Genomic DNA, 14,793 nt, shown 5'->3' on the forward strand with positions numbered 1-14,793 from the left:
CCTTGTGTTGGCTTCTACTGTGCTAGATCTCACATCAGACACAAGGGTTCATGCAATGGGAGTAGTGGTATATCAGTGTGTTTCTTTGTGGGTTTTTCCCCCCACATGCCCACATGCTTTTACCAGCTCCATATGCTGAGTTTTGTTCCAGCCACCTTAGGCTGAATGTGAAGCAAGACTTTAATGTATGTGGCAGGGAAAGGTTTGGTTCCTTATTGCCATCCTTCCATTGTTTTTTCAGTTTGTAGGGTCTTGGTAGATGTTCTTCCTCAACCATCTGACAGCACTATAGGTACAATTTTTGGGCCGATCTCTCCGTGTCTGTTAGTTGAAGAGTACAACAGTAAATGATCATACCTTTTCCACAAGAGTTTAGATTAGGTTTGGAGGGAGAAAGTATGAATATGAAATAAAAATAGCAAGGGAATATATATTAAAACAAATCACACACATCAATTTTAAAATCACATGTGATTTTTATTTTATCCTTTGTAGATAAAATTTCACCTTAATATTGTGTGAACTAAGATTTCTGTTATTGTCTTCAGCAGGAACTCCAACAGCAGTCATACCTTATCATCTTGTCAAACTATGGAGCCCTGTACCTCAGATGAATTTTTTCAGGCTCTCAACCACGCTGAACAAACTTTTAAGAAGATGGAGAATTATCTTAGACACAAGCAGCTATGTGATGTGGTGTTAGTTGCTGGTGATCGTAGAATTCCAGCTCACAGGTAAGTTTATTATAATTTGAAGTAACTTCATAATTGTTTACAAATGCACCTTCAAAGTGCATCCTATGTTTTGTTTTAAAAAAGTCAGAATATTCTAAACAATTTAGAACACTTTAAACATGCATATGGGTTTTTTAACATTTACTTGGAACCTAAAAGTTAATTTGTCTGTTGTATGTGATATAGAATCAAAAATAATTGTAATTTCACGTTCTACTTTTTTCTTCAAGTATACTTAAGATATTTGCATACAAAATTAAACTCTCAAAAGTCCCAAATACACTGCCAGCATATTGTAAGTTCTAGTAGTTTCTGCACCATAGAATGATGTAAAATTTTTTTCTTAGATTTTGTTTTTTTCTTTGTACTAATGATTATGTTGTTGGAGTCATAATTAGCAATAAGGACAGTCTTCTGTCCACATAAAGTTTTTTTGCTCCCATAGTAAGAAGAGTCCTTTAATAGGAGACTGCTGAACACTGGCAGTATTAGATGTCTAAATTAGATTGAACATTACCATATCTGTCATCTGTGTAGTTAAGGGATCATGTAGCATGCCACTTAAAAGCTAGAAAAATACCGAAGATTGTGAAACACAGGTATGAGTAACTGAAGCACATTACAGTATTTTGTGCCCAGTATTAATAGTTCAAACAGGAACCTAGGTATAATTAAACTGTGGTTTCCGAAGCTGAGGTCTACAACAGGAGTAGCATCCTAAAGCATTCCTGTTTTCCATTGCTCATTCCTACTCCCACAGTAAAACTACAACTTAATACTGTAATAATGATAAAAGGATGGGAAGAGGTTGCTGGTTTGGGGATGGTATTTTTCTTTAAAAGCCAGATTTCTGCTTTATTTGGATATTATCCACATTGTTGTGCTGACACAACTGAGGGAATGATAGCATGGGGTTGGGAACTGACTTGAGGAGCAGAGAGGCAATTTTAGCATAACTTGCTATTGCGCTCAGAGACTAAATTTTATGCAGTGTTCAAATTAGTTGCAAAGCTGCATTGTCCCTGTGGAGTGAGTGAATCAGATGAAAACAGAATGCACACACCCCTAGTAGGCACATGATCAAGCAATTTAGGGTTGAAGAGCTTTGGAGTGCTGTAAACAGGGAAAAATAGTGATTATAGTAAGAAAATCATTTTACTTCCTTGTGTGTCCAAGGCAACCCCTTTGCAGTACACGTTTTGAGTATGGTTTATGTAATCATTAAAAAAGTGTAGAAAGGGTGCAGAGGACAACTGTGAATATCTTGTAAAGACTGGAAGATTTTATTTGCAAGGAGATAAACAGAAAGACAACATGCTAAAAAACCCTCTAATGTGGTTCATACCTGTTTCTCATTTATCTAGAGAACTGATTTCACTTCTCCAGTTTCTGCTACTGTATCTATTTTAGTAGTGCATTAGGTATATGCTACCACCTGTTATTTGCTCTAGTCTTCTCTTCTGAGGAGAAACATCTTTCTGTAGTTGGGATATTGTGTTTTAGATATGCATGAAAGTTAGAGCCAAAGAAGCACACTTCATGCTTGTAGCAGGAGGTGGGATGCTTATGGTTGTCTTTTGTTCACTTTATAACTTTGGAGCAACTTAGAAAGAAGCATTGCCTTTTTCATAATAAGTTTTTTGCTGTTTTGTTTTCACAGAGAAACACAGTAATAACTACAGTCTTAATCCCAGTAGATCACAAGTACCTCACTGAAAACTGAACTTTTCCATAGTGGGAAAGATAAAGACAGAAATCTTAAATTTGGTTCAGAATTTTATAGAAATTCAGTAAGACGACTGCCTTTCTGTACTTGTAGTAGTTTATGTTATAAGAAAAAAATTCTGTTGTGTTTTTTTGCTGCCTGCATCCAAGTTCTGACTTCTTTAGTATTGACTGCAGGCTGGATCAGTCACTGCATTTCAAGACACTAGTGATTATTTTGTCTTGAGACTTAAGAAGCAACAAAAGATGTATTTAATAGATATTAGATTAATGACTTGACATTCTAAGATATGTAACAAAACAGAAAGTTCACTTACACTGGACAGCTTTTTTTCCCTTTCTTTTTTGTAAGAAAGATAAGAGTTTTTCTGAATATGTGGTCACATAGAGTTAGTAAGAAAGAACATTTTTAATTAATAATAATCACACATATGTAGAGAGGAGTTTTCAGATTTCCTGGTTTGAACATGATATTTTTAATAATTCCTGGTGGGTTTTTTTTTATTATTGGTTTCTACATTTAATGAATGTTCTGAGGTGCGTGATGTATGTTTTTAGAGAAAGAAGTGAGTTTGATGTCTGTAATAGTAATAATACATTACTGTGAAATTCTGAGAGGTTTTGATTTGTATCTATTCAAAGAATTCAGGCTATGAGTCTACTACAAAATAACAGCATCACACGTAGTCATGATTTTTCTGAATATGGCATTCTCTACTGTTCCAAGACTGTTTATCTGCTCATTCTGTGCTGAAATTATAGATAAGCGTCTATTTAGGAGGTCAAGAAGCAAGTAGGAAAGGAGACACTTCTCCACTAGGAAGAAATGCATTATATTCCCACACCTTTACTCTGCAGTTTCCTAAAGAAATTTTGCATACTTTAATTTAATTAATTTAGTTAGGCTTTTCATAGCAGGAATTTATTCTATGTCCACTGCAAATTCAGATGTCTGTAATTTATTATATTTCTCTTTATTACATTTAGCTAACTGCTATATCCATAATAAAAGTTTGTTTTGTTTGGTAATAACCTACTGATAAGAGCATTCAGCAAGAAAAGGGAGGTGTGTGTAAATTCCTGGCCAGAGGGGCTTTAAGGCCTGCTCCACACCCTTTAACCAGCAATCTGAGCATCTGTGCAGAGCCACTGTCTGTCTGAAAGGTGGAAATACAAAAGACATGGGACTGAAGGAAGGAAGCCAAATGGGAGCTTATTTACTCTAGGGGTTAGGAAGCTTGTTTGAAAGACCATGGACTCTTCAGTATCACCTTACAACTTCAGTGAATTATTCACTATTAGTGACTTCCCTAGGACTGTTTTCAGCTATTACACAGCCACAAACAAGGAGCTGCCTAGGAAGTGTCTCTTTTATCTTTCAGATCTTAGGAAGCTTCAGTTCGTTCTGTCAGGTGAGATAGGTTGGGAGATAGTAAATTGCCAGGTTTGACAGCTATCATCATTTTACATAGAAATTACTTTGATGACCTAGAAAACTGTCTAGATGATGCAGCTTGTGGCAATTTCAATAAGAAGTACAATTTTTAAGGTGTGCCACTCTGCTTACTCATATTTTACTGGCTCTCAGTGGAAAACTCTTCAAAATAAGTTAAGCCATCATGGTGAATCTTTCTAATTTTGGATCAATACAAACCACAGAAATTAAAGACATCAGTAGCCTGGGAATCTCTTGTAAGAATAGGAAGATGTACTGAAACACTCAGATTTTTGAGTATACTAAATACACTCAGTATTTAGAACATAGCTGTTGAGTGTTTTGCTAGAGAGATTAATTGTTTAGACATCTTATCATTTCTTAGATGAAAAATTCTGATATTCATGTGTTCCTTTTTCTGTATGTTTTTCCTGTGCACTGTAAAAGAGCAGCCAACTTATTGCATATAATTCAGTAGCCTAATTCTTGTAATCTTATCTATTCAGAAGTGAGTATTTAGCAGCAGCTGGTAATTAGGTGAGAAGGAGAGTAAAGGTAAATATGTTCAACATCCACAGTCAATACAATGCCAACTGTATTAAGGCTTTTTCTTGTTGTTTTTATGTTGGGTTTTTTGTAATCTTAAGAGATGTCTTTAATATCAGTATATACTGATTTTGTAAGCATTTTAGTTGGAACAATTTTGAAAGAAATATTACTCTCAGAGGAAAAAAAGACTACAAACTCTGAATACAAACCCCATAGCTCTCTTCGGTTTCTAAACTGAGGAAAGGCAGTATTTTGTAGCATCAATAGTTTGCAGTGAAATCTTGATATGGAAAACATGCTAATTTTAATTATTAATAAATAACAAAAAAATTCTCTTTATGTTAAATGCTAACAGAGCCACGATGTCTCTATTTAACAAGGACATGGTGAATATGTCCTTGTGTGTTTTTATAGTCATTGCACAAATTTTCTTTTAAAAAATCATACTTGTCGCCTAGCTCTTTTAGAGCTTTTTTAGCACAAAAGTCAAATATGAATGGGGATTCTTCAGTTACATGAAGGTGTTAGTTGCTTCATGTTGTATAATCTCTTTGTAGGAATGCAGTTTAATTGAAATAAAAATCAGTTAGTAGCTATGAGATTAAAAGATCAATGAACAAGGGGGTATCAAATCACAGGAGTATAGCAGCAGTTGATTTTTATTGACTAGGGGGAAAACGATAGGGCAAGAAAAGGCCAGTTGGCTGAAAGTCTGCCTTTGTTTTCTTTTATGCTGTTTTAGTGTCACCTTGAGGCATTGTCACTGTATCTTTTAATCACCTTTCTTTCTTTGAAGGAAATTTTTTTTCTAAATTAATTGAATTAAGAGAAAAGTATGGATGCCTGTTCTAAGGCTTTTCATTGTGAATATGCTTCTTGGCTGAAATTATTACAGAATTATTGTCAGTATAATTTATGCTTTGGCAAATTACAGTCTACTTAATCTACTCCTGGGCTGCACATCCTGTTTTGGCATATGCAAGTCACTCTCTGGAAAGCACTTAAAGCTCTGAAGCATGAATACCTCCTCATGGATCTGAACATGTTTGCAAAAATAGTAAATGGATTAGGTTTGTATTCATTTCTTTTGGAGGACTCTGAGTCTGGAAATTACAGGGAGAAATTTGCTGATATCAAACAGCTGGTAGAAGGTGTTGGGAGCCTTATGATTTGGCGTTTGTTCAACAGCTGTTCCTAAGATGTGAACAGTCAAGATGTTTCTAAATAATAGTGCAGCTAACTAAGCCACTTACACTGCTGGGGGAAGAAAAAAGAAAAAAAAAAACAAACCCAAAACTGTAGTATGATTAAGTTCTACATTTTGTTTCTCATCGCAGAAAGCATTCTTTTTCAAGATCTATTGGCATAGAAGTTCCAAGTCAGTACTGCTAGATGTGAATATTTTAATTTGGTTGGTTTGCCTTTTTTATTTTTTTTAATTCTGCATTGGACCTGCAGAAATATTCTAATCAGTTTTCCTTCCAATGAGAATCGCTATTTTGTACATAGAAATCTGATCATATCATCTCATTCTAGCATCAAAAGCAGTTAGAGAAATTCTTCCTTGTTTATATAAATGTACTCTAACTTATTCCTACAGATCTTTGGGAGGCAGTATTTTCATTCAACTACATTTGTCATTAAACCTGAGGTTAAAATGCCTGGGCCCTACCTTGACAGAAAGTTCTAATTTTTCTCAGCAAGTCAGCCACAGAATAAATCTCATTTCAAGAACAATATGTTGTTTAAAAGAACAGAACTTTGTTTCTCTTGACAAGACTTCAATCATACAGGGTGTTAAAATAAAATTAATCTTTTCCCCATACACTCCTAACTCAGCTCTGTTGCCTCAGCAGCTAGAGAAAGAGAATAATGTAAGCCTGACCAAATGGTCGATGGTCAGAAAATCCATAAGAAAAAGCAGTTGAAATTAGTCAACTACTTTGCAGTTGATTAACTAAGAGTCAGTTCTTTGTAGTTTATGACTTTGTGTATGTACCTGCAAATCCTTCCCTAAGCACTGGTGCTCACCTTTTCAATTAATTTTACTCTGTTTTGTGGTTCCTGACCTCTGTCATTTTAACATGCTTATGCTTATATAGTGATTCAGCACAGCATAAACTGACTGAAGTATTAGATTAATTGAATGTATGCATATGAACTGTTTAGTGTATTTGCAGTAGGCTTGGTTCTTGGGCTTGCTGTTCACATAGCTCACTACATATACCAAGTGTATTTATATCGAATTCCCTGTGAGCAAGGCAACAGTGAACTGCTGCAGCACAAAAATTGATCCAAACCACAAGGCTGTTCCTGGAGGTCTCTTAGGAAAGAGGCCAGCAGTCCTCATGAATAGTTACAGTAGATTTCATATTCCTGCTGCACATCATTTCCTTCCTCTTACCCTAGTCCTGTAAAGACATACTGAGACATCAAAATTCTTGCATGTCTTGTGGAGTGGCATTGTTATTTGTAGTGAGTGTTTTACTCTCAGTAATCCAAAGAAATGTCTGTTGTGATTACTTACTTATTCAGTATCTTAAAATACTGAATTGTTAAAAACGGCTGCGTGCACCAAGAGTAAAAGCATTTTAAAGCACTTTGAAAAGGACTGGTAAGTAATTTTTCACCTTTAAAAAAGTAACTGACATAAGATAAATAGAAGTCAACTCAATTTTTTTTATTTCTATAATGTATGTTTGTATTCCATTTTCAATTTGGGGAGGGTTGTGGGTTGTGTCTGTGTTGGCTATTAAAAATCATTGAGCTTTGAAAGGGTAATTAATTTAGTTCAGTAGCAAATGTAGGTTTCGTATCAGTACTTCATTATTCATAGAGAGGAACTAGAGCATGGAGCACTTTGTCAATTTTTAAATGTTTCTCTCACTACAGTGTTTCTTCAAAGGGCAAAGTAATGAATCATAAAGTAACAAACATAAGGTTTTTTTCTTTTCCTCTTTGTCTCTCTCCTTTTCTCCTGCATGACATATTCAGATTGGTTCTCTCCTCTGTTTCGGACTATTTTGCGGCGATGTTCACTAATGATGTTAGGGAAGCAAGACAGGAAGAAATCAAGATGGAAGGTGTGGAGCCAAATGCATTGTGGGCTCTGGTTCAATATGCATATACAGGTAATTGAAGTGAAAACGGGAACTTCATCTAATGAACTGGACTCCTGTGAGCATTATAGGCCATTACTACATTTCAAAAGCTCTTTACAAATTGTTATTCACGTATTTAATTCCTTATAAATAAGTAACAATTATTCAAAGAACGGTAGAATATCCTGAGTTGGAAGGGACCCATAGGAATCATCGAGTCCAGCTCCTGGCCCTGCACAGGACAGCCTCAAAAGTCACACCATGTGTCTGAGAGCATTGGCCAAATGCTTCTTGAACTCTGTCAGACTTGGTGCTGTGACCACTTCCCTGGGGAGCCTGTTCCAGTGCCCAACCACCCTCTGGGGGAAGAACCTTTTTCTAATATCCAACCTAAACCTTCCCTGACACAACTTGAGGCCATTCCCTCGGGTCCTGTGACTGGTCACCACAGAGAAGAGATCAGTGCCTGGCCCTCTGCTTCCCACCATGAGGAAGCTGTAGACCCCAATGAGGTCTAATTGCTCTTAAATGAGACAACCTGGTAGGATATAGTTTCTCTGACAATACTATATTCAGTTAGTTCACAAATTATGTGAATCTTTTAAATGTATCATGACTGACAAAAAAAGGAATTTTATTAGGATTCCCTTTCCTTACATCTTATAGATACCAATTCTGAAAAGCTGAGAGTGATGTTTACTAAGCCTTCTATTATATAATAATTCATATAGCCTGTAAATAATTCTTTTGTCCCTGAGTTTTAGGGAATTTAACAAATTATAAGAGCAAACTAATGTAATCTTCTTTTTAATGTTACTAGGTCGCCTTGAATTAAAAGAAGATAACATTGAGTGCCTGTTGTCTACAGCTTGCCTTCTCCAGCTCTCTCAGGTTGTAGAAGCATGCTGTAAATTCCTAATGAAGCAGCTTCACCCGTCCAATTGCCTTGGAATCCGATCTTTTGCTGATGCACAGGGTTGCACTGACTTGCACAAGGTGGCTCACAATTACACTATGGTATGTTGTTATATTAAGTATCATCAGCTTTATTTAGTAAGGAAAAATACAGAATGTTTTCCTGAAGAAAGTACTAAGTTTTTCCCCTGGAAAGCCTTGGTCATGTTCCAAACAAGAATGTACATATGTTCCCATGATGAAAAAAGACAAAATAACAGTAAAGTTACTGGTTTAGAGTTGGAAAGAAATAGTCAAGCATTCTTAGGTCCCTGTAGCAGTAATGGGATTGTGTGATAGACATTTAATAAAATAATTCAAAAGCTTGTTATTATTTCTGACAGTCAAAAACTACAGGGTTCGCAGTGGGCAAGCTGCCATCACCTAATCCAAAATAACACATTACAGAATGGAAGTGTAGAGTTCGTTTTTTCATAATGAACTGGAGTAATCCATTCTAAGTTGGGGTATGAATGTGGGCATTCATCAGTGTAGATTCTGGATTGTCCTTTATGTCTTAGTAGTGGGATGTCAGGGTGACATCAAAGAATTTAATCTTAGCCTAGGCAGTATATGACTAAATACAAATTTGTCAATTATATTTTTATGGAAAGACTGACCTGCCAACTTAATCAAACTCCATCTTCTTAATAGTCATCCTTTTATTTTAATGTAAAATGTTTTTTTTTTCATTTTCACAAGCATATTTTAGTAATGTTATCAGAAGAAAGCAGGACAACTGTCTCTAAGGCAAGTCAGTTCTTTCCAGTTTTGTGAGGCATTTTACTCTCTTCTTGATGAAATTTTTCCTGTGTAAGCTCTTGGGACCTGAATGAGGGCATGTAGATACTGCATAAGAGATGTGGGAATGAAGATAGTATTTAATTTGCTTGTGTGGTGTGGCATTGCTTTGCCATTAAGATATTGGCTTAGATCCAAGAGTTGTAATTTGTGTCTCGTAATTGGTATGAGAAATCCACAGCTCTTCCTCTTGCTGCCTTAGGTTTTGCTTGTTTAAAAACTTTTTTTTTAAATTATATCTTCTTGGCTTAAATTAGTTTAGTATGTGTAACAATTTAAAAAAGCTTGCTTTTTTTTATAGACAATACAATGTTCTTCCTCAGATCTCTCATGCATTTAATATCATGTACACACTGAAATTTACCAAAGCAAGTCAATAAATAATGTGCAGATTGTAACTTACATGTTCCTATTCATTATTGCACTAACAAAAATAAGGACACTGCAATTAGATAGACAGACAGATGGAACAGTAAAGGTAAAGGTGGCCTATGCCTTTGAGGAATATTAGAATTAATGCTAAGTGAGCAGTGATACAAAAAAAATATGCCAAAACAGAACCTCCCTCCTCTGACCTATTTTTTTTCAGAATAATCATATATTTTGGTCTGTGCTATTCTCATGTTTCTTTTAAGTGGACTGCCAAGATCAGAATACTAATAATTGTTAGACTAATGCACCTTTAAAAGTGAATGTTAGGGATTATAGTCTTACTATTCTGACTGGCAATTCATGATTTATGGCAGATAGCAGCTGTGAACTTTCTAAAAGCCATTCTTTTACAGCACCTCTTTCTTTTGTTCAGACCAGAGGAAAATAGTTTCGCACCTTTTGGCCGTTGTTTACTTCAGTGGCAATATTGTTGCTTTTAAGGCTTTGATGTGGGTGAAATTCAAATTAGGTGGATTTTAAAAAGCCATTTTCAGAACTAATTAGTTGTGCTAGATGGATTTTTCCCAAGGCCTCTTTTAATGTTGTTTAGTTCCAACAGAGACATGAAATTGAATTTTAGTAATAATGAGTAATAGAGAAGCAGCTTCTTTAGTTTGAAATGAATGTTGCTATGGAAACTGCATAGAAATGTATAGTCCAGTTGAATCTTCCAATTAAAATAAATCCCCAAGTAATTTCATTTGTTTAAAAGCTGTTTGAAAAAAAGCAAATGTTCAACATTAGTAAGTGCTAGCTACTTGATGCTCTTTCCATTAAGAAGTATTAGAGCGCAAGGGTTAAACGCACCTGCAGTACCTGGAAAAATTCTGTATGTTAAAACAGTGAATTATTTTTATGCTGTGTTGGGCTGCATAGAACAGTGGGAGACTATAGAGAGAATAGTTTATACTTCCAGTTCTTTTAAAGCACTTGTAGTAGAAGGTAGTGAACAGTACAAAATATTTAAATTTTAATTTATACATATTATTTTCTATAAGTTTTCCTTTCCTTTGACAGGAAAAAAAACCTGATTGCCACGTAACTTTTTCTACAATTACAACAACTTCTCAGTTTTAAAGGTTTTTAAGACACATGATAATTTGGTAATCATCTTACCTGCTTCACTAAAATAGTTCTTTGTATGAAGACTAGACATTCAGGTGAAATGAGCATTTGTTTAAACTGAAGGACCAATCAGTGAGTTATTCCACTAGGCCTACTTCTGTTAATAGCCTTGCTGTGTGTGAATAATGTTCATTAGCCATTGGCTAGCATCAGGGATTAAAAAGATTAATTTGAAGGATTTAAATGCTGCATTTTTCATATTAAAGATGTAGATGTTTGTTACACTAAAAGGGCTTAAGTGTTGCATTAGATTATTGCTTACTGTGTTGACAGTTGATAAGTTGTTTTTTCAGAGAAGAATAATTTTTAAGTTTATCAAAACAGGTCAATTTTTGACATTACAAACTAAAGCTTGAAAAAATCCTCAGGATGCATGAAGTGAAACATGAAATGAACTGAAGTTATCCGTAGTAGATTTAATGCTATATAAACAGCAACTCTGATTTTTATGCATCAGAGTTTTAAAATAGAATTGACAGAATCCTGAGATGTATCTGGGTAAAGGTATCTTTTGAACAAAGGTTATCCTGTTTTGCTGTAGTTTGCATATAGTGTTGGGGTAATGCAATTATAAATTGTATGGATTTTATTAGACTGGCCGGTAGTGCGTCTGTTTGCTTTAATTTGTAAAACCTTCTTGCACAAAATGCCTTTTGTGCATTTTTATCACTGTCTTCAGAGTCAAAAGAAACACCTCTTTGTTGCCATCTTGTTTGTTCAAAACAGTTGATAGTGTACCTTCAATGAAAACCAATAGCTCCTTTTCAAAAAAAAAGTAAACAAAAGGGAAGTTAATGCTCTGAGTTGAGGAAAAGCTAGCCTATGTTATTTCCAGAACACGAAATATGTGTGGTGAGTAGTGAGGTGTTCTTAGGTGCTAGTAGCTTCTTCAGTAGCCAGATTTTAACTTTCTGAATTACAATCAAAAAAAAAAGCAGACATTCTAAACTTTATGTGTGATAGTACCTGAGTCAGTCCCTAGCTCTGTAATCATTGTTGCTCATCTTTCCATGCTTAAAGCAGAGTGAAAAGCCATTTTAATTTTCATCAGAACTTTTCAGAAGTACATGATCAGTGATAGTGTTACCAGATTCAGATAGTTTCAGAGTTTGTGTGATTTCTGAGCACAGCCAATGGATGTTTATAAGAAGAAAAACTTAGAGAGGATAGAGTGGCAGATTGAGTCCAAGGATAGAAACTAGGTATTTTGCAGAAGAATAGGTGTGGGACACTTAGACTTGCTTTCTCCTGTAAGGCAGGGGTGGGGTAACAAAAAAATCATTGCAATATGGAGTTATGACTTGGGAGGAGGAATTGAAGAGGGATAATTTGTACTTTTTTCTCCTGAAACAGCCAGGATAGTTTTTTCTTTTGGTAACAGGGAGCATGAAAAGGGGAGGAATTTAAATATTTCTTTTGTCCACAAAGGGCCAGAACCAAAGATTGTGATAGTGCCTAAAACAAGGCACCTGAAATTGTCCAAAATACCCTGTTCAGTAATCATCTGACTTGCAAAATATTCATTCACTTTCTTTTTACTTGTGAAAACCCTGCCTAGCATAATAGATCATTACTGCCTTGGAAAGTCTAAGTAGGTTTCTGCATGCTACTCAGCCTGTTTTGGAATCCAGAAGCTGCACAATGAGGAGTGAAGCTACAATAGTTGTACTCTAAGTGAACACTGGACACACTGAAAGCATTAGGTTGGTTTATTGCTTAACACATCAGTCAAAGCTGACTAAAAGCAAAGTAGATGGTATCTAACATCTGTTTAACTATTAATAGTTTACCAGGAAGTCAGATAGCTCAGTTCCTCAGTTCTTAGTGAATTCATACCTCAGCTGACCAGCAGATTGAAACAGCCAGCAGACAAAATTACATTCACTGTTTGTTCTCATTTAGATCTTGTGAGTCAAGCACCTCTTGCTTTTTGGTTGCCCAGGTTCAGAGTTTAGGCAGAGCCCTGTGGTTAGAGCTGCCTGTTGGGCAGCCTCAGTCCTTCTCAACCTGAAAGTATTGATGCTCACTAAGGTTTTAATCCTTCTGACACAGTGTAGAGAGAGACTAACCATCTCACTGCATCCCACTCTGGGATTAAGTATCATTTAGAAATAAGCATCATAACACCTTTTTTTTTATGTGCTCCAGATATTTTCTTGCTCTGTATCAAGTCCAAGGCAGACCTGTGGTTAAGAATATCAGTATTATTCACACTGCAATTGTTGAAGAGTGAAATTGAGGTGATAATGTGAATAAGCAGTGCACAGCATTGAACACGGGGACTGCATGTCCCTGTCTTAGCTAATACATAAACCTCAGGCTACTACTTTGATAAAATTTCCAAGCACTTTGAGAAGCTAATTTGGGGGTTGGGAAACTGTTTACTTTCAGGACCAGAAAGCAAGGGGTTGAAATTGCAGACCGTTTGTTCTCTGAAATATCCTGTTCTTCCACAGAGGGTTCCCATAAGAAGAAGTAAAGAAAAGGCTAATGAGGAGGTTAAGAATGCTAGGAGATACACTGGCTCCTCCTTTTTGTCTTCAGAATCTCTGTCTGTAGAGGAAGAGGAATTGTCAGATTCTGATTATAAAAAAACCCAGACATAGGACAAAGAGTGCCTGTATTCCCAGTGGAATGCTTTGCTACTCTACTCAAAAGGAGTCTCTGCTTTAAAAATAGAATGGGAGCAAGAGGAAGTTGAACTTGTTCCCATCAGAAAGCAATGGTCTGCAAGCAACAAGAAGGAAAATCAGCCTTTTTACACACAACAGCTGTTGAAGTGATGAAATCCAGTTGGAGAAAAGCTTTCCAAAGAGGATCCCTGACTGACTTATGCAAGATCAACTTGTTGTTGCCTTCAGAGACAAAAGAAACTTTCCATGCAAGTGCTTTCCCCTTCCTCTTTCTTTGATCTGGATAGACAATATGGAAAGTTTAAGGTAGTAAGTGTTGGCTTTTCTCTGTCAGAGCTCACTGCCTGTTCATTCAGCAAAACTAAAAGCACAGTCCAGCTTGCGTACTCTCTAGGACAGAGAATCTACAAAAAAGCAGCCAGTGGAAAAAATTAACTCAGTGGAATCTGAATTCCTATGAACTGCATGTTTAAACTCTGGAAATAATTTTGATCACTTCTCAGCTTCAGTTTTACTCCCAGGCATTCAATATCAGAGTGAAATAAATAGCAGTGCATGTGTAGTGCTACTGAATATTGGTAGAGTCCTTTCACTGTTTTTAATTCATGTATTTGTTCATTTTAACTTTCATTTTGTAATACAGATTGTTAAATTAATTAAAGAAGAAAAGATGATTCTATCTCCCTTCTTATCTACTTCAGTTTCCACTTGAAAGCACTGCTTTTATGTAGACAATTGGATCTACTGTGGGAAAGCTTTTCAGATATTAAATGTAAATTTTTTCTTTTCCAAATTCTATCCAGGAATAGAATTATGTACACAGATAACATTTTCAATTATTTTCCTAATTTCAACTCCAGAAGTACCCCTAGAGCAGAGTCACTTTGATCCTTCCCCTTAGACATCTGGTAGCCATCTTATATACACCTAGCTTTCATGTAAGGTGGACTGTTTACTCCTTATTAGTTTTTTCCTCTTTGCTCAACTTTTTTTTTTATTAGTCAATATCTTTGGAGTACTGAGGTATAGCTTTGAAATGATTAGACTAAGCAATAAGAAGGAAGAAGTGTTAACTCTTTCACTTTGTTGTCATGATGTCCATTACATATGCGATGCCAAACTGTACTGTAGTTTTTGTTGCTATTTTGAATGCTAAATTCAGACCTCTTCTGCAGTGCAGATCCCGCTTCTGCTCCCAAATTTCCCGCTTTTTTTTACCTATAAGTCCTATTTTTTTCCAATATGTACATGCTTCTAATCTACAGTTTTTTCATTAGTGTGCAATTCTTTATTTTTAAATCATT

General features: G+C 35.7%; 1 protein-coding gene across 5 annotated transcripts in view; it reads left to right on the forward strand.

Annotated features, from left to right (window-relative positions):
* KLHL5 (kelch like family member 5) overlaps positions 1–14,793 on the forward strand; it is a 56,618-nt gene that overhangs the window by 25,078 nt on the left and 16,747 nt on the right. For 3 of the 5 annotated variants that reach the window (XM_018068314.1, XM_018068288.1, XM_018068305.1), the window contains 3 exons: positions 549–734; positions 7,438–7,574; positions 8,365–8,561. In XM_018068314.1, coding sequence (XP_017923803.1) covers positions 592–734; positions 7,438–7,574; positions 8,365–8,561 — 477 coding nt within the window. In that variant the 5' untranslated portion in view covers positions 549–591. The remainder of the gene's footprint in view (positions 1–548; positions 735–7,437; positions 7,575–8,364; positions 8,562–14,793) is intronic. The other 2 variants (XM_018068322.1, XM_018068297.1) reach the window with 1 other exon arrangement.

Source organism: Manacus vitellinus, unplaced genomic scaffold, assembly GCF_001715985.3.
Source record: "Manacus vitellinus isolate BGI_N305 unplaced genomic scaffold, ASM171598v3 scaffold_0_pilon, whole genome shotgun sequence".
Classification (NCBI taxonomy): Eukaryota; Metazoa; Chordata; class Aves; order Passeriformes; family Pipridae; genus Manacus; species Manacus vitellinus.